Raw genomic sequence first — 17611 nt, forward strand, 5'->3', positions numbered from 1 at the left:
CAAGCAGTTTCTCCACATTTATGTTGACAATCCCCGTCTGAACGCCTTTCTAGTGGAAAATATACTTATAGACCTATACAGTGTTAATTTCAGTGCCCTAAGAGTAAAGTGCTTACAAAATGTTTGTGAATTTGTTTATTAATAAAATGCATATATATACAACAATGTCTTTAAATCTTCACTTTTAGATTTCTTCATCTTCGATGTATAGGCAACTGTCGTGAACCACTAATACCGGCAAATCATTTGGATTCACTATATATTGATCTTGATTGTCTGCAAAGTCAGAGTCACATTTTTTACAGTACAATGTAACTTCACTCTTGTCATATCTCTTTGTATAGTCTATGATACTATTTGCATTCATATTATGAAATTCACGAATTTCAATCTGTCTATTTGAAGCAATATCACATACAATGTTTTCAAATGGTGAATCACATTCGGTAACTGCCAAATAAAAATCACTTGTTTTATAGTCATAGTAGGTGGTGTCATCACAACGATGACGTAGAAACCAGATTGTCTTGTTACCCCAACAGTTGAATCGTAGACCAGATTCCTCTTCCCAGAATAATTTAAATCCACGACGATACCAATCTCGTAGAAATAAACTAAAATCACGTTTGGGATTCTTTCCAATCATAGCGGGGTAAGTATTCTCCCACTGATCATATTTATCATAGTGACACTTGGTGCACAGGTGCCCTCTAGGATGAGAATCACACACCTCCTCAAGACATGAGCTACATCCTTTAATTTGTACTGCATAGCCTCTATGTAATTTACAAGGATTTCATAATTTATACTTTTCACTATAGTCATCTATAAGTGTACAATTCTCACATTGAGTCCAACTGCCAAGTGTGTACATGCACAATGGACATATTTAGAAAATTTTTTGGTTTCCGATGTCAACTCACTCACAGCTAAAACGAAACTGATCCTCTTCGTTCGAAAATTCAATGAGAGGGAAATGGGGGAGAGAGGAGTAGCTCTGTGACGTTAGCTCTTTCGAATGATGGGTGAGCCATCTACATTGAATCCATTGGCAATGTTTTCAAAAGTATATCCACAATATGATTCTGCTTTGTTCCAATTAATATATCAATGAATTGACAATAAGCATTTGAGTCACATTTTAATAGTTTCATACAATATTCCAATGGGGGGGAATCCCTCCTCATTATATTCTCAAGTGTTCCCTGCCAAGCGAATATCCTGAGTTGAAGGGATAACTCGAGAAAATCATCATCCAAAATCAAAAGTTTTTCTATAAACACTAGATTTGATCTAATTATCTCTTTCTTAAATTTATTCATTTTTCAGTCCTTTCACTTTAACTGCTGACTCTAGACTGACCCTGATTCGTTAGCTCTAACCAGAAAAGAAAGAGAACATTTTCGATTTCGAAACAATTTTATTGAACAATTACAACAACTGTGCAATAATACAGAGCATGTACAATTAGCGATACTGTTTATTGTCTTCAATATGTTTCACCAATGCACTTAAAGCACATTGAAATCTATTCGCATGTGCTATATCAACTTTAGCGGCGAAACATAATTGATCTTCCATTTTAAATTTGCTCAAGGATATCACATATCTTGCATATACTGCATCCCATTCCAGACAAAGACGTGATCCTTTCGTAATTTCCACCGCAATGTTTGGTGCTCTTGTACCATTATCATCAACTCCACTATCAACTTTTAATAGGGTAAACATTCCACTCATCGCCATCAAAAATATATATCCAAATGTATAGAGTCAAACTGTACTTCTTCTCACTCCTTGAATTCTATTCACAGACTAATAAAAATATAACAAAAATCATTTCTTTATATTCACTCCGCCGCTACTATGTAAACAAAGCCCTCTGATTGGTTGAGAAGGAGGATGTAACAAGCTCGCTGATTAGCTGAGAAGGAAACACGTGATCTAACTGTTTCCGGGAAACTCATAACATTTGGCGAGAGCAACAACAACAAATACTATTTCTGGATCATAACATTCACGATTGATTATGCAATCAAGTTCTCGGAAATTCACTTCCCCCTCGAGTCCTAGATCAATAACATTGTTTCCCGTTAGAATTCAATGTACTTGTGCAACCTTCGTTCCGCAGTTATTACACATAGAAACATAAAATAAATCGACCTTGGAAAAAAGAGGTCATTGACCGATTACGCAATCTTTCTCCCTAGGGAGGCTATGCCCATATTAGGACCATAAACCACGTGGTTCGTTCTGTAGTCAATAAGGCCATTCTACTTATATATATATATATATATATATATATATATATATATATATATGTATATATATATTTCACATTCTGTAGGTAATTCTGACCTATCGTAGATGTTGAATTTCATTACATAATTTCTATCAAGGTTGCACAACTTTTGGGAGTTCAATTCCAGTTTCTAAAATAACACCAATTTTTCAAGTGCTAGTAACAATGATGAGTAACATAAAAATTAAACATTATGCCAATTAGAATCAGCATGAAAAAATATTATACTGTTGCATATAACGTAACCAAAATTTTTTTTTTAGAGTTTCGGTTTCTCTTGAGAAGGGTCACTCTTTAGTAACAGTTTGTTGCTACGAGGTTTTTGATCCAAGGCACTTCTAAATGTGAACACAGCTACTATTCCCTCTTTCAACCCTCGTTTTTTACATTCAAGTTTAATATTCGTACAACAATGCTTTGAGAACGATAAATATTTCCAAAATACAAAAAAAAAACCCAAATGACTAGTAGGAGGGGGGCCAGAACAATAAAACCTTAATTATAGGGTCAAGACATCCACGGTTTTCAAGGTGAGTTCTTCCCAGGAAATTTCCTGACGGCACTAATAAAACCTTCCACTTTGTGTGCCGGTTTACAGACGAATGTTTTTTTTGTTTTTTTGTTTTTCATACGAAAAAGATTGCCTGCAATGAGAGGGCGCTATCACCACAGAACACTAACATTACGGGAGTAGTCAAAACAATTCCTGGGAATAAAGGGGGATTAGATATTAATTTCTACTCGCCCCGAAAAAAGCTTCTTCTATATTTGCCTGAGAGTTTATGGAGAGTCACGAAATTTCATCATAAAACGCAGTTTTTGAGGTTCAAGTACACCCCCGTCCCTATACAAAGACCCGCCAGTCCTACACCATAATGGCCGATATATGATCATATACCACTCTAACACTTCTACCAAAGCTCAAATAAATTTAAATGAAACTCTAAAATAACCTCCTGGAAGGGTGTAAAGAGGGCTTTGAATAGATTAGGATGGAGTAGGAGCGTACGTAGATGTGTTGGCCTAAGGCGGCCTGGTGCTGCAGTGAGTTGTTAGTGGTAGTAGTAGTAGTTCTCATCTTTAAGGAAGAATGAGCCACCACGCGGCATTACTGCCTCTGAAACTGGAAAGATCAAAAAATGGTATTTTCGATAATTTTAAACCATCCAGCCATCTTAGAATTTTTAATCGGTGACTTTTTGGCACCCATTGGCTAAAATTGTTGTTTAGCACAACAAAATGGTCAAAACACTACTTTGCTATTGCACAATCTTTCTTAAAACTGAAACGGAGCACTAGAACTTTTTATTGCCGTACGATTAACGCTTTTCCCTGCTTTCTAGAACCATTGGTTTATACGATCACCTGTTTGAAACAAAACAAACAAATAGGCCCATATTCGTGATCTTCTTTCTCCGAAAATCTGTAAAATACCAGATTTTTATAGATAGGTGCTTGAAAACTCCGCAGTAGGATTTTTGGATACAGTGAATTTGACTGCGTAATTTCCATTAAGATCGCTCATTCTTTTAGGTGTGTTGCCTCTTTTTCGAATATGGGTCAAAGTTTTTGGGGCACGTAAATTTTGGTGGGTAACTCAAAACATGAATTTCATATATTCAGAATCACCATAGGTATAAGAGGCTATTTCACTGAGGAATGTGTATACAGTTTCCCTTTTCTAAAACTCCTTATAAACAGGATAAATATAAATTTTAAACTAATTTACAAATCTAAAGCTCGTTTTTTTTCAAATTGCAATTTAATTTTTTTAATGATAAAACTAGCAACTTATTCCATAGTATATTCAGCTTGTTTTTTGAAACTTTTATCTTTTTTCCTTTGATAGTACGATCTGTGAGTAATTCATAATTTCAAAGTACATCCTCATGCTTCATAGTTACAAAATTTTATACGGTTAATACTAAATATCCGACCATTAACTGTTTAACACCATTTTCATTTTACAAATCTTTATCTAGATTGGTAATACGGGACCCGAGATCGAACCCAGTCGTAGCAACACATTGCAGTGCCGACGCAAGGACCTTAGCAGTCAAAAAGCATCACTAATCCGATGCACTGCAATGTAACCTTGATATGAGTAATATTAGCGGAGTGGTTGATACCATTCTTATTCTTTTTCTTCTGCGTGAAACGGAATTGAAACGGAATGAAACATAATTAAATGAAAACTTTCAAAAGATAAGATTATGTGATGGCGATGGACATTCTTGTGGTATCACTGATACGGTTAGCAGGAATATTAAGATTTTCTGGTAATCTAGATACATTAAATGATAAATATAATCCTTGTTATTGATAGTATATTGGATAGTTATTCATGTATCCATGTATTGGATAGTTATATTTTGTTTTGAAAAGTATAGACACTAAATGAGCTCTCTTTCTCCAAGCATTGCTGTCCTCCCTCGGCCAAACCCCTCTTGAGGTAAAAATTTTATGATGGTTTAAAAATATTGCTTATCCCCGTTCAACGGCCCTTGTGGTTGAGCAGTCGTTCTTAAAGAATTGGTACACAAATTCAAATTCCAATATAAAGAGTAGGGGGTTAAGGGGGGCAGCCCATTTAATATCCGAAATGATTTCTGTTCGTTTTAAGTTTTAATGTCACTCTTTACTTCCACTTGAATAAATTTTTTATTATTATTATTATTTAATCACACTAAAAAAGATAAGGCCAGCCAAACAGGCTCCCTGAAAAAGAGAAAGCTCTGCTAAAAAAAAAAAAAAAAAGAACAAAACCCTCAAAGCTCGTCCATTAGAAGCATGCAATAATGAGGCATTGGAAGAGATCTGTCGGACGAGACAATCCCAGGATTAATCTGAAAATACACCATTAGGACGAATAAAGGTGAATAAAGGACGAATAGGACGAATAATTCGTCCACTAGGACGAATTACATAAATTACCAAAGATAAACGAAAAATAGAATTCAAGTATTTAAAAATAAAGAAAAAACACCTTTAACTCTAAATGCACTAAAAAAGAAACAAAAAGTGTTTTCTTGTTTACGAGAAAAATTGTATTTCTTTTATACTACAAATAAAAGCATGGAGCAGTTATGGATTTTTAATGACTATTCAAGGACAACCTTTATAACATGAGCTATCAAAGCTCTTATTTTCATTTAAAACAATTTTTCCTGAAGACAAAAAAACGTTTTTCTTTTAGTTTCTAATCTAATTTCACATTTGGATACGAAAGTATTCCCTTCTTTTTCAATAAATACCTGCAAACCTTTATCTGAAACCAACCAACCGGATTTGAAAATATCCGAAAATATATTTATCCAAACTCTTATACGCGAAATCAAGACCACGGTAGTCGTCGCTAGTCAAGGTAAAGTATATAGGGACAAAGTTTTGTTCATTTTTGGCAACAATCCAATACTTCAAATTGATAAGAAATTAATTTTGCACATTGAGAACTTAAGGAACCCATATCAAGAGAAAGTCAACTTGCAATATATCAAATACTTAATAAAAATGATCCTCTCAAGCATTGACAAATCTGTCTTGAAAACAAAATTTCATAGCCAATTGCAATAATACCTGTGTTTTTTGTTCAATTTATTGCCACTGAAGACAAATTATGATCCTTTTATGTTTTTCAATTTTCAAAAGCTTTCAAAAACAACAAATACCATCGGCTATATAAAAACAAACATATGCAATATCTTCGTTAGTTATTTGATGCTCCCATTCCACTTGTTGCTGGATAGTACTGCAAAATAAGCAAGCCGTTGGGCTCTAGTTGGATGTTTTTCAAGCTAAAATAAGAAAATACAAGAATTCAAAATAAAAGAAAACAAGAATTCAACAATTTACTCAATGAAATCTTTTTTTCTGGAGTGAAAATTTAATAGCTTTTTTCAAAAATATATACATCTATGGACACTGGTGGAGCTAGGCTACAGATTTGAGTCAGGAGGAGGGTTAACACGTAAAATGTCAGAAATTCATTATTCTATAGATTCTAGAGAACAATAATTAATTTATAGATAGATCCTAACCTTAGAGGTTTCTCTCCTATGGACATTCTTTTAGAAAGAAGGTTTAAAACAGACAACAGACCAAAAATTACCTAACATATCATTAAGCAAATGAAAGCAACCTTCGACGTTAATAATTATTTCTGTGATAACAGGGGAGCCATCACTCTGCAAGAGCCATATTACAAGCGCAGTACAAAACTTATTCCACGAAATAAGGGGGAATTAAAGATTAATTTTTACCCCCTCCCCCCCCCCAACCTCCTCCTTGTCAGAAGGCTCACAGGAAAATTAAGTCACAAAAATATCTTTTAAGGCTTAAGGCATCCTCCATAATAGCTCATAAACAATCTAAGAATATACCCTTGGTAGTTTTTTTTACCCTGCTTTGACCAAAATTGTTGTTTTACATCACAAAATGGTTGAAAAATCTTGCTGCGGTAATATTTTTTGGCTACTTAAAAAGGCACTGGAATTTTAAATTTCTGTTCTAATGAGCCAAAATTATTTAATTTGTTACATGTAATTTTTCTCGAAAACGGCTCCTTATTTTGCAAAAAAATTGGCATCCTGGGATTTTCTGCCAAAAAAAAAAAAATTACACAGGTCACGAGTTTGAGAAAATTCGTTAAGACTTAATTTTGGAAAAAAAACAACATGGATGACGTAATACTTATGAGCACATTTAAAGAGCATAAATACGTCATGTTTGTCTCAGTCGTTTTTATTGTTTATGATGCAGGCAAAATTACACAAGAAACATAGCTCAGTATATAACACCAAGTATAATAAGTCTTTTTGCAAAAGGAGTTATCAGCAATTTCATAATACCTTGAGGACCAATGAATAGCCTAGACCAGGAGTAGAATGAATTAAAAATAAAAGTGAAGAACAAAGAAATATGTCGTTAAAAGATGTGCCACAGCGAGAACAAAGAGATATCAGATTAGAAGATAAGCGACAGCGATAAATGTCTGTACCCCAAAGGGAACCTCAACCAACCTACATTTCTGCTTTTAAAGGAATCAAATAAAAAAAACAAAGTTTTTTCAACTGAAAGGTAGGAGAAACATTAAAACTTAAAAGAACAGAAATTATTACGTATATGAGAGGGGATAACCCCTCCTCAACACCTCACTCTTTGTGCTAAAGTTTTTAGTACTTTTAAAAAAGCTTCTTATTCTTCTAATTAAACAGACCTTGTGTTTCAGGAGTCGTTCATACAGAATTGGGACAAAATTCAAACTTTAGCGTAAAGAGCAAGGTGTTGAGGAGGGAACAACCCCTTCATATACGAAATAATTTCTTTTCGTTTTAATTTTTAATACTGTTCCTTATTTTCAGTTGAAAAACTGGTTTTCTATTCAATTTCTCATTGTTTTTTAAATAATGCCAGAAAATCTGGCTCCACCTCTACGGAAAAATCCCTCCTCGCCACGGATATATCCTCAATCCTGGTGAAAATTTACTACGGCACACAAATTTACAAAGGCACAAGAATTTTAATTTCCGTTCAAATGAAACCCTCCCGATATTCTAGGACCACTGGGTCGATATAATCACCCTTGGAGAAAACAAACAAAGAATAACAAACGAAGAATCACGCATCCGTGATCTTTCTTCTTGCAAAAAATTGAAAATTCCACATTTTTGCAGACAGGAACTTGAAATCTCTACAGTAGGAATCTTTGATACGCTGAATCTGATGGTGTGATTTTCATTAAGATTCTCTGTCTTTTAGACCCCACCCCTTTCCGAAAAACAGGCAAGTTTTCTCAGGCTTGTACCTTTTGATGGGTAAAACTCAACTTAATGAAACTTATATATTTGGAATCAGCAAAATAAGCTAATTTTTTTTACATATCTATTGGTATCAAAATTCCGTTTTTTAGAGTTACGGTTACTACTAAGCCAGGTCGCTTCTTACTTACAGTTCGTTACCTCGAACTGTTTTATAACAATTCAATGTTGTAAAATAGAAAAAGAAGCTGAAACTTAAGGAAGATCTCAATCCTATTAAATGAAACTTATGGATACTTTGCAAAAAGGAAACAATACGATTAATAGTCGACTTTCCTTACCTAATTTCTTTTCCTTCTGGGTATTGCGAGGACTGTGACGAAAGCTTGACAACACCGACTGTTGCATACTCTAAGCTGTATGCCTCCATGTCTATGTATAAAGTTTTATAGCTGAAATTTACCAAGACCAATATGGCATCTTTTAAATAGAACTTGTACCTTAAATTTGAATAAAATCAAAATTAAAATTAGTTCAAATGTAATCGCACACTACTAAATTTAAAGTCTTTTAATCTGAACTCCTATCGATGTGTGTACTAAAAAAATATTTATAGAAAATATATTGGATTCCTTAAACAATTGAATATTTCAACAGCGCTTACCCGCACGAGTGCATGACTCAATCTCGCTCTCTCACTCCTATTTAATATATATATATATATATATATATATATATATATATATATATATATATATATATATATATATATATATATATATATATATATATATATATATATATATATATATATATATATATATATATATATATATATATATATATATATATATATATATATATATATATATATATATATATATATATATATATATATAATACTGATACTGCAACGGTAATAAAACAGACTCTTCCGTGCTTAACCCCAACTCAAAAGGCAAAACCCCAAACACAGTCTTGTTAGCTAAAACTGCTTTAAAGCTAGCTAGCTAGTTTAAGTGAAATAAGGTAGTGAAATACTCTGAAAAATTTACATTACTGAATAGCTAAAGAAAATTTAACCGGTAGTAAATTCTGACCCTTTAAGCAAGAGCCATAATGCTTCAATGTATTTTTATGTATTATTTTCTTCTCGTGAGGCCCTCCATATAGAAGGAGTAGTGGTAAAAACCTCGGAGGGGACTCATTCTGTTGAAAATTAAAAGTTTTAGTGCCGGTTTTAAGAGTCAAAAGTGATCAGAGGGCAACCAGACCCCCTCACGCCCTTTTATTCGAAAATTAATTTTTTTTAAAAAATCCGAAAAATGAGTTTTTCAAAGAAAAGTAAAGGCCATTTTAAGCTTAAGATCAGCAGATACAAATACCTATAAAAATTCAAACCCAAAACGACCAGAAATTACTGTTAAAGAATAAATGAAACTCAAAACGAACAGAAACTAAATAAACAATCATAGCAAATAATATACAATAAGTGTTAATATAAATGAATAAATGGTCTTAGATTGAATATGAAAATCAAGCTTAAAACGAAAAAAATATTTTGCTACTGAAGTATAAACGAAACTTAAAACGAACAGAAATTAAATAAACAATCAATGTAAACAAACATACAATAGATTTTAACGTAAATGAATAAATAAATCTTAAAACGAGTGAAACTTAAATTGAATATGCAAATCAAGCCTGAAACAAACAAAAATCACTACAAACAATAGATTGGGTATTGCCTCCTTCTTTCGCTGTAAAAAGTATAAAACCTACTGCGTCATTGGCACTTTCCTGAAAACCAATTTTATAACAAATTTTTTCTTTTGTACTTAATATTGAAAATAAACATAAGAATTATAGTAAAATTTTCAACTGATGAGCTATCAGCAATTAATATCATTATACATCAAATATTCAGTTTAATTTTTTAGTTCTTTCTAAAGTTGTTCAAGACAAATATAAGGGCCGTTCTCTTACTCATCTATGTGCTAAGATCTTACATCTTTTGACAAAGAACGCTTAAAAGTGAAATCTTAGCACTAAGATCTTACATCTTATGGTGTTCTTTTGCAAACGTCTTCCATCATTCTGCTCTGATCTGCGGTCTGAGAACAATGATGAGTATATCATCAAAGTTCTCTAATCATAGTTCTATATGGCAGAAAGATGGCGTCTTTCGAACTTTTTGCTAACATCAGTGAGCTGTAAGATCTTGGAACAAAGATGAGTTGAAAGAACGGAAATCTTTGCAGAAAGATGTGAGATCTTAGATGTAAGATCCTAGTGTAAAGGAACGGGCCTATAGATTCACTACAAACAAGAGTTTGGATACTGCTCCCTTCCTCAACTGTAAATAAAAACAAAAAGCCGACTGCGTCATTGGCGCTTAACTGAAAACTAATTATAATAAAAAAGATTTTCTTTTCCAGTTCTTACAGCATTGAAAATAAAAATAAAATTAAAATGAAATAAATTCTTGAACTGATGGATCTTTCAACAGTTAATATCAATACACATCAAATATTCAATTTGATGTTGTTTATACTTTCCAAGACTGTTCAAGGCGCTTATAGTTTTCAGTACACCGCCAATGACGCAGTAGGTTTTAGGCTTCTGCAGTGAAGAGATACCTAAACTCTTGTTTGTAGTAATTTTTGTTCGTTTCAAGCTTGATTTGCATATTCAATTTAAGTTTCACTCGCTTTAAGATTTATTTATTCATTTACATTAATATCTATTGTATGTTTGTTTGCATTGATTGTTTATTTAATTTCTGTCCTTTTTAAGTTTCATTTATGCTTCAATAGCAAAATATTTTTTTCGTTTTAAGATTGATTTTCACATTCAATCTAAGCATTAATCGCTTTAAGATCTATTTATTCATTTGTATTATTACTTGCTGTATGTTTTTTACTATGATTTTTTATTTAATTTCTGTTCGTTTTGGATTTCATTTATTCTTCCATAGTAATTTCTGGTCGTTTTGAGTTTTAATTTTAACAGGTATTTGTATATGCAAAGCTTAAGTTTAAAATGGCCATTAATTTTCTTTTAAAAACTTATTTTTCGGAAAGATTTTTTTTTATTAATTTTTGTTTTTTTTTATTGCAAAAATAATCAAGTTTTCAAAAATTCCTTATTTCAAAATCAAACTTAAAAAAAAAAATCAAATGTTCATAAAAGTATCAAAACTGGTATCGAAGTCACAATATCAAAGTGAAAAATGGGTTTGTGTCAACCTCGGAGTTTTTATTATCTGATGTTTGAACTATTTTTAACAAAATGGCTATCTCAAAATTTTTATTGGATGAGTTTGGGGAAAAAAGGGCATGGGGGGGGGTAATTGACCTCTGGTTTCTTTAGACTCTTTAGAAGTAAACTATAGTTGTTGGTTTCCAATATAATAACCACTCTCTAAAATTTTAAAAAACTCTACTTCTGTGGGGATAGTACATACCCCAGAAAAAAGGATATACCGTATGCTCCTGGTCCCAGGCGAGTTATTTTAGCACTGGTTTCTCGATGTATGATGTTTGAACCATTTTTAAAAAAATGGTCACAACCAATTTTTACCGGGTGGGTTTATCCATCTGATAAACCCAAAGGCGTGGAGGGCGGGAGGGGCTAGTTGCCCTCTGATCTTTTTTTAATCTGATAAAATGAACTAGAACTTTTAATTTTCATTCAAATGAGTTCTCTCCGAAGTTTATACGAGCAGCTCTTTCATAAGAACCATATACGGCCCCGGGACATAGCTTACAATGCCTGCCCCCCAGGCCCTGGGGGGTTGTGTCGACACCGGAGTTTTGTTATCTGACCTTTGAACTATTTATAACAAAATGGCTATCTCAAACTTTGTATCGGATGGGTTTGGGGGAAAAGGGTGTGTGGGAGGGATAGTTACCTTCAGATATCTTTTGACTCTTAAAAAGTGAACTAGAACTTTCAATTCCAATCAAATGAGCCCTCTCTGAGGTTTATACAAGTATCCTTTTCATAAGAACCATATACGCCCCCAGGGCAACACATACAACGCCTACCCTCGGGCCCTGGGGGGTTGTGTTGACACCAGAGTTTTTGTTATCTAATTTTTGAATAATTTTCAAAAAACTGGCTTTCTCAAAATATGTAGCAGAAGGGTTTGGGGGGAAAGGGCGTGGGGGGGGGGCTAGTTGCCCTTAAATCTATTGACTCTTCAAAAGTGAACTAGAACTTCCAATTTCCAATCAAATGAGCCCTCTGTGAAGTTTATACGAGCATCCCTTTCATTAAAACCATACATGGCTTTAGGGCATAGCTTAGAACGCCTTCCCCTGGGCCCTGGGGGGTTGTATTGACAAGCAGATCTTTTGACTCTTGACCCGATTCAAATACGTCATAATAAACCCTACAAACATATTTTACTTACAATAAGTGCTTTTAGTCGCTATACATATGCAGTTCCATTACAGTCAAAGAGAGGTAATGAAATTGCTAAAGCCCTTGAATCCATCTTTGAACAAGATCCATATAAAAAATTCAAACAGACCACGGTAGTGAATTTGTTAATCAACATGTAAACAAAATTCTATTGAAATATAATACAATACTCTATCATAATAATAGTCCTATAAAGGCGGCATTGGCTGAACGTTTAATACGAACAATTCAATTTTTAATTTAAAGATATTGTACATTCAGAAATACGGCTGCATTTATTCAGGATTTAGATAAAATTATGTTGATTTATAATCATCGACCTCATCGATCCTTGTTCAATGCTAGTCCTCAGGAAGTTCATCATAGTGACAATACACATTTCCTTAAACAATATCATAGGCAGCGCAATCGCGCTGCCTAGGCAAAGAACGATGTTGCCACAATATATATATATATACATTTTTTTTTTTTTTTGGGGGGGGGGGGTTTTCCATACCAGGGCACTTCGTATCGAAGGAGTTGTAGTATAAACTTCGAAAAGGGCTCATTCGATTGGAAAATGGAATGACTAGTGCACTTTTTATTAGTCGAAAGTGATTGGAGGGCAACTAGCCCCCCCACGCCTATCATTCCCCCAAACACATCCAATAAAAATTTCGAGATAGCCATTTTGTTCAGCGTAGTTGATTTCAACATAGAAGATATATTTTTGAGGAGGACACTCCCCCACAACCCTAAGGGCAATGGTTTTTAAGTTATGCCCTGGGGGATATAAAAACGATGTTGGCACAATGTATTATTTTTTTTTCCTTTAGAGCAAGGCACTCCGTATTGAAGAAGTTGTCGTAGAAACTTCAAAAAGGGCTCATTCAATTGGAAATTGGAGTGGCTTGTGCACTTTTTAATAGTCGAAAGTGATTGGAAGGCAACTAACACCCCTTCCATGCCCACCATTTCCTGAAACACATCCAGTCAAAATTTTGAGATAGCCATTGTGTACAGCGTAGTTGATTTCCAGATAGAAATTATGTTTTTGAGGAGGACACTCCCCCACAGCCCTCATGGCAAGTGTTGTAAGTTATGCCCTGGGGGCAGATAAGGTTTTTTATAGAAGGTTTTATCGTAGAAACTTCAAAAAAGGCTCATTCGATTGAAAATTCAAAGAGCTAGTGCCCTTTTTAATAGTCGAAAGTGATTGGACGGCAACTAACCCCCCTCTCACGCCCACCTTTTCCCCAAACACATCCAATTAAAATTTTGAGATAGCCATTTTGTTCAACGTAATTTTAAGTTCTAGAAATTAGGTCTTTGAGGATGACACCCCCCCCCCCAAGAGCCCTCAGGGAAAGGGCTGAAAGCTATACCCGGGGGGAATATAAGGTTTTTATAGAACGCGTTGTCGTAGAAACTTCAAAAAGGGCTCATTCGATTGAAAATTGAAACGGCTAGTGCCCTTTTTTATATTCGAAAGTGATTGGAAGGCAACTAACACCCCTTCCACACCCACCATTTCCCCAAACACATCCAATCAAAATTTTGAGATAGCCATTTTGTTCCACGCAGTTTAAAGTTCAGGAAATTATACCTTTGAGCAAGAAACTCCCCCCGCAGTCTTCAGGGAAAGGGTAATAAGTTATGCCCTGGGGTCATATAAGTTTTTATTGAAATCTTTGTCGTAGAAACTTCAAAAAGGGCTCATTCGATTGGAAATTCAAAGGTCTAGTGCCCTTTTTAACAGTTAAAAGTGATTTGAGGGCACCCAATCCCCCTATCACGCCAACCTTTTCCCCAAACATATCAAAATTTTTTTTTAGATAGCCAATTTGTTCAGCGTAGTTGATTTCCACATAGAAATTATGTTTTTGAAGAGGACACTCCCCCACCGCCCTCAGGGCAAAGGTTGTAAGTTATGCCCCGGGGGCATATAAGGTTATTATAGAAAGTGCTGTCGTAGAAGCTTGAAAAAGGGCTCATTCGATCGGAGATTGAAATGGCTAGTGACCTTTTTAATAGTTAAAAGTGATTGGAAGGCAACTAACACCCCTTCCACACCCACCATTTCCCCAAACACATCCAATCGAAATTTTGAGACAGCCATTTTGTTCTACGCAATTTGAAGTTCAGGAAATTATACCTATGAGCAGGACACTCTCCCCATAGTCTTCAGGGGAAGGGTTATAAGTTATGCCATGGGGGCATATAAGGTTTTTATTGAAATCTTTGTCGTAGAAACTTGAAAAAGGGCTATTTCGATTGGAAATTCAAAGGGCTAGTACCCTTTTTAATAGCCGAAAGTGATTTGAGGGCAACTAAACCCCCTCTTACGCCCACCTTTTCCCCAAACACATCCAATCAAAATTTTGAAATGCCCATTTTAATTCACGCAGAATAAAGTTCAGCGAATTATACCTTTGAGCAGGACACTCCAACCATAGTTTTCAGGGCAAGGGTCATAAGTTATGCCCTGGGGGCATATAAGTTTTTATTGAAATTTTTGTCGTAGAAACATAGAAAAAAGAGTTCTTTCAATTGGAAATTCAAAGAGCTAGAGCCCTATTTAATAGTCGAAAGAGATTTGAGGGCAACTGACCCCCTCTCACACCCACCTTGTCCCCAAACACATCCGATCAATATGTTTAGATTGCCATTTTATTCAACGTGGTTGAAAGTTTCGAAATTAGGTCTTTAAGGATGGCAGACCCTCCCCGGCACAACCCTCAGGGCAAGGGTTATAAGTTATGCTGTGGGGGCATATAAGTTTTTATTGAAATTTTTGTCGTAGAAACATAGAAAAAAGAACTCTTTCGATTAGAAATTCAAAGGGTTAGAGCCCTTTTTAATAGCCAAAAGAGATTTGAGGGCAACTAACCCCCTCTCACGCCCACCTTCTCCCCAAACACATCCAATCAATAAGTTTAGATTGCCATTTTATTCAACGTAGTTGAAAGTTTTGGAAATTAGGTCTTTGAGGATGGCAAACCCTCCCCTGCACAACCCTCAGGGCAAGGGTTGTAAGTTATGCCCTGGGGGTAGGTAAGTTTTTATAGAAAGTGATGTTTTAAAAACATCAAAAAGGGCTCATTCAATTGGAAATTGAAAAGGCTACTGCCTTTTTAATAGTCAAAAGTGATTGAAGGACAACTAACCCCCTTTCACGCCCACCATTTCCCCAAACACATCCAATCAAAATTTTGAGATATCCCTTTTGTTCAACGTAGTCGAAAGTTCTGGAAATTAGGTCTTTTAGGATGATAACCGCTCAGAGCCTTCAGTGCAAGGGTTGTAAGTTATGACCATGGGACATATAAGGTTTATATATAAAGTTGTTGTAGAAATTTCAAAAAGGGCTCATTTGTTTGGAAATTGAAATTGCCGTTTATAATACTCGAAAGTGAGTGGAGAGTAATTGACCCCCCTCTCATGCCCACCATTTCCCCAAACACATTCAATCAAAGTTTAGATATAGCCATTTTGTTCGACGTAATTGAAATCTATGGAAATTATGTATTTAATGATGGAAAACCCCCCAGAGTCCAAAGGGCAAAGGTTGTAAGTTATGGCCTGTGGGCATATAAGGTTTTTATAGAAATCGCTGCCGTAAAACTTCAACAGAGGCTCATTCCGTTGGATATTAAGAGGGCTATTGCCCTTTTTAATTGTCAAAAGTGATTGGAGGGCAACTAACCACCCTCCCACGCGCACCATTCCCCTACATCCAATCACATCCAATCAAAATTTTCAGATAGCCATTTTGTTCAACGTAATAGAAAGTTCTGGAAATTAGGTCTTTGAGGATGACAACCCTAACCCTCAGGGCAAGGGTTGTAAGTTATGCCCTGGTGGAATATAAGGTTTTTATTGAAAGTGTGGTCGTAGAAACTTCAAAAGGGCTCATTTGATTGGAAATTGAAAGGGCTAGTGCCTTTTTTAATAGTTGAAAGTGATTGGAGAGCGACAAATACCCCTCTCACACCCACCATTTTCCCAAACACATCCAATCAAAATTTTGAGATAGCCATTTCGTTTAACGTTGTTGTAAGTTCTTGAAATTATGTCTTAGAGGATGACAACCACCCTCACAGCCCTTAAGGTAAGGGTTGTAATTTGTGCCCTGGGGGCATATAAGGTGTTTATAGGAAGCGTTGTCGTAGAAACTCAAAAAGGGCTCATTTGATTAGAAATCGAAAGGCCTAGTGCCCTTTTTAATAGTTGAAAGTTATTGGAAGGCTTGAAATTTTTATAGTAAAGATCGATGTGTGTATAATGTATGATTTTGTTGTTGTTGTTGTTGTTTCGACCAGGGCACTTCGTATCGAAGGAGTTGTCATATGAACTTCGAAAAGGGCTCATTAGATTGAAAATAGAAAGGGCCAATGCCCTTCTTAATAGTCGAAAGTGATTGGAGGGCAACTAATCCCCCTCCCACGCCCACCCTCCCAATTGCCTTTATGTTTAAAAACTAAATGTTGCCTTAAGATTCAAGCAAAATGCATTGTGTTAATGATAATTCCCAATAAGGCATCTCAGCAGCATCCCAAGAACGAATGAGGGTATTATGTTCAAACTTTCGGGGCTACTCCTGCTCTTAAAATTTAACCAAGTCAAAATAGCATAAGTGTATCCAACCTATCAAAGACAGTAAGAAGATTTTTTTGCAAATGGTATCAAGATTTCCATTTCAGGTCAACTAGAGGAGGTTTGAAATGAAATTATACACTACTATTTGTTCCAGATTTTTAAAGGGGTGTTTTTTGTTAAAAATTGCTGAAAGTGTTTCTCCAGCATACAAATAGCAGACCAAACTATAAAGTCTTAAAAAACAAAAAGATTTAAAGTATTATTTTCTTTTTCCCTGAAAAGACTATTTCAATATAAAACGAACAACAATTAATTTAAAAAACTTTTTCCACAAAATAAGTTTTTCAAAAAAAAGTATAGAACTCCATTAAACCAAAAATGAGAAAAAATAAAATAAAATAATCTACCAAACCTGTAACTACCTCAAATCAGCATCCATAGATAAATGAAACCCAAAACGAACAGAAATTATAATAAATAACCGAGTAAAACTCAAAACGAGCAGAAATTAACATAAGTTGGGCTCAAAACCACTTTGCCCTCTCAA

The 17611-nt window shown here is 34.8% G+C and overlaps 1 protein-coding gene across 1 annotated transcript in view; it reads right to left on the minus strand.

The window, feature by feature from the left end:
- Positions 1-5551: 5551 nt before the first annotated feature.
- Positions 5552-17611, minus strand: part of LOC148955219 (amino acid transporter heavy chain SLC3A1-like) — a 229622-nt gene continuing 217562 nt past the window's right edge. Inside the window, exons 9-10 of the mRNA XM_089108107.1 lie at positions 8400-8558; positions 5552-6096 (exon numbers count right to left, since the gene is read on the minus strand). Of these exons, the coding sequence (XP_088964233.1) occupies positions 6009-6096; positions 8400-8558 (247 nt within the window). The 3' untranslated portion in view covers positions 5552-6008. The remainder of the gene's footprint in view (positions 6097-8399; positions 8559-17611) is intronic.

Source organism: Artemia sp. Qi Xiang Cuo, chromosome 2, assembly GCF_049724085.1.
Source record: "Artemia sp. Qi Xiang Cuo chromosome 2, ASM4972408v1, whole genome shotgun sequence".
NCBI lineage: Eukaryota > Metazoa > Arthropoda > Branchiopoda > Anostraca > Artemiidae > Artemia > Artemia sp. Qi Xiang Cuo.